Source organism: Nicotiana attenuata, chromosome 5 (genome assembly GCF_001879085.1).
Source record: "Nicotiana attenuata strain UT chromosome 5, NIATTr2, whole genome shotgun sequence".
Lineage (NCBI taxonomy): Eukaryota > Viridiplantae > Streptophyta > Magnoliopsida > Solanales > Solanaceae > Nicotiana > Nicotiana attenuata.
The window spans coordinates 36,521,813-36,524,925 of record NC_031993.1 but is presented as its reverse complement, the minus strand read 5'-3'; the positions used below and the strand labels follow the sequence as shown (position 1 = coordinate 36,524,925).

General features: G+C 35.3%; 1 protein-coding gene across 1 annotated transcript; it reads right to left on the bottom strand.

Moving 5' to 3' along the window:
• LOC109225651 (40S ribosomal protein S18-like) lies at positions 239-2,171 on the bottom strand. The gene is made up of 4 exons (XM_019390396.1): positions 2,061-2,171; positions 1,790-1,950; positions 768-956; positions 239-569 (listed from the first exon to the last, which is right to left on the bottom strand). The coding sequence occupies exons 1-4, from the start codon at positions 2,061-2,063 to the stop codon at positions 464-466; spliced, it is 459 nt and encodes a 152-aa protein (XP_019245941.1). The 5' UTR covers positions 2,064-2,171; the 3' UTR covers positions 239-463.

The following is a 3,113-nucleotide window of genomic DNA, read 5'->3' as shown; positions in this document are numbered from 1 at the left end:
CCCTGGTAGTGCATGGTTTAACCGAAACATCCCCGGGGTAAATCAAAGGATCCAAAGAGCTCTCTACTGAAATAGATTCAAGTCACACCGGGGTAATCATTCAGTACCGTAAGCTCTAATACTAGTCTTACTAATAGCTAGTTTACCCGAGTGATGGGACTAACGTAGAAACAACATTGTGATGCTCAAATTCAGACCCCCCCAACCGTCATTCAAACAGTCGAAAGAACAGAGTACATTTAAGGAACTACTCATTCAATTTAATTCAAGAGCAATCTGCAAAACCTAGATCATAAAGCAGAGAAATCCTTGTCACTATCGAACAAAATTATACTGTAATCCACCAACGGAAAAGAAAATTTAAGCATACCAACACAAAATCCCCTAAAATATCTTAAACATATATCGCCCGGAGCACATAAAGAGAAAGCACATAACAAACTGAAACTGGCAAGTAGATGATTTATCTCTTTTTGGAGACACCAACAGTCTTCCCCCTGCGCCCTGTGGTCTTTGTGTGCTGACCACGCACTCGGAGACCCCAGTAGTGACGTAAACCACGATGATTCCTGTAACCATCAGATGATATAAATTTAATAAAGATGAAAAAATAAAAAGCAAACACAGCGAAGCAAGGTTTAGAAAACTACTACTCATCGACCATATGTTTTCCTTAGTTGAGAACTACAAGTGAGAATTCACCATATTTTGATTACCAAAGACAAAGAGGAATACTTAAACAGCAAAAGCATTGAATGGCAAACTACCTGATCTTCTTCAGGCGCTCAAGATCATCCCTAAGCTTCATGTCAAGAGCATTAGAGGTAACTTGTGAAAACTTTCCATCCTTGTAATCCTTCTGCCTATTCAAAAACCAATCAGGTATTTTGAATTGACGGGGATTTGCAACAACCACCATCACACTGTCAAGCTCTGCAGCAGTAAGTTCACCCGCCCTGCAGAACAGCGCATAAAAGCAAACTCAGGTAATTTTTCAAGAAATAAATATAAAGCAGTAAGAAATCTATAGGATTGTTAACTCCTGTTTTACCCTCATATCATGCCCAACAAACTACACAGATGAAATCAACCTTCACAGAAATCTCAAAGATCAATGCACAGAAAATTCTAAAGCTAAAGCCACAGAGCTGAAAGAGAATCTTTAATCCTCGGCCAAAATTTGATTGGACAGGTAAGAACAAATAAGACTGTTTGCTAGCAAGAAAAGGGGGGGTGGGAATTTTCCCCGCTTGAAACTGTTAAAAATGTCTTAAAGATGTTGCACATGCTATATACTAGAGAGATAAAAAACAATTAAAGATATGGCTAGTTCAGATTCCCTGCTAAAGCCATTCTGTTCTACAACACTTAATAATCACTCTCGGTCCCAAAGAAAAAACAAAGCGCCATCAGGCTCTAGGCAAAATACATTCTATCATCTTTATTCATGACTATAACTTAATATAAATTTCTGGTTAATGTTTAACTCAAGGCAGTGGAAGGGACACCTTTGCATTTAATTCAATCTTTTTACTCAATAATGCAAGACAAAAACAATTACAAAATAAAACACCAATTAATCTTTGAAAAGTTAAAAAGCAACATACATCTAAAAACCCAGCAAACAAAACTAATATTTCTTTGTCAAATCAATAGTATAAAAAGGTGAAATCTTTAAGAAGGCAATAAGCTAAAAGAGGAAAATAGAAACACCAGTGCAAATAGACATTTAATACACTTGAGGAATCTTGAGTTAGAGCTAAACAACTGTCAGTTTAAAGGGGCTAACCTCTTGTTCATGTCGATATCAGCTTTCTTGCAGGCAATGTTGGCAAAACGACGACCGATACCTTTGATTGAGGTCAAAGCGAACATGATTTTTTGTTTACCATCGACGTTGGTGTTTTGCACACGAAGAATGTGCTGAAATTCTTCATTTGCAACGAGCGACTGAGATCCAACAGCCAAAAATCAGAAAATACGTTCCAAAACATTGATAAGTATAATAATCACAGCAGTATATTAGCGAAGAGAATAAAGAGTAAGTGCTTAGGGCAAACCATTGCTAGGTTTCAAATCTTGCTCTGTGCGGCGGCGGCTTCTTCTGTATTCAAGAGATGTGAGCTCCAAACCCTACTGGCGGAGATAAGTGCCTACGCTTTTATATAGCATAAAAAGGGGTAGTATCGTAATTAAGTTTAGGGCGCATAAGCCACCTACGTATTTGTTCGTCTCTTTCTCTTTTTTCGCACGTCATGTTTTCACAACACACAAGTAGTAATTAGACAGTTTTATATATTTTTTTACTTTAAAAAATAAGCATTTTGATTATAAAAATTTTAAATAAGTATACGAATATTAAATAAGCTTTATTCGCTAATAATATCTATATGCATGTATCTGCTGGATATTAAAATTACTTTCTAGTTAAATAAAGTAAGAACTAGTCAATAAAGGCTTAGAAGGTCGAATTCTAACTATTTAAGTAATTTCCCAACCTTTTTCACAAGTTTCCTAAATTCTGACCCCGGGCCCACTTGCCCGGATTCCGAGATTTTTCGAAGGAAATTGTTCTCTACAACCTAAGGATCAATAATATATGATTTCTAGTTCATTCCATAACAAATTTCGTGGTCAAATCTTAGTTTTATTAAAACCCAAGGTCTAGATCTAACCCTTTGATTTCACCTAATTTTTAGTGTTTAATATACCTAATATACATGTATTTAAACTAACGATGCGTGGAAATAACTTACCTCACAAGGTTATGTTGAAATCCCTCTTTGGAAGCTCTCAAATCGCCCAAGTGTAGTGCAGAAATGAAATAAATGCTCTTAAGTCCCGTTTTTTAAAACTCTTCCCAGCTCCCTGATGTCGCAATTGCGACACTGGGCTCGCAATTGCGATATCGCAATTNAAAAAATAAGCATTTTGATTATAAAAATTTTAAATAAGTATACGAATATTAAATAAGCTTTATTCGCTAATAATATCTATATGCATGTATCTGCTGGATATTAAAATTACTTTCAAATATTTAAAATTAATTTAAATTATTATAGGTATCTAATGTATTAAATAATAAATAATATCTTCTCACTAAAATGAGTTTA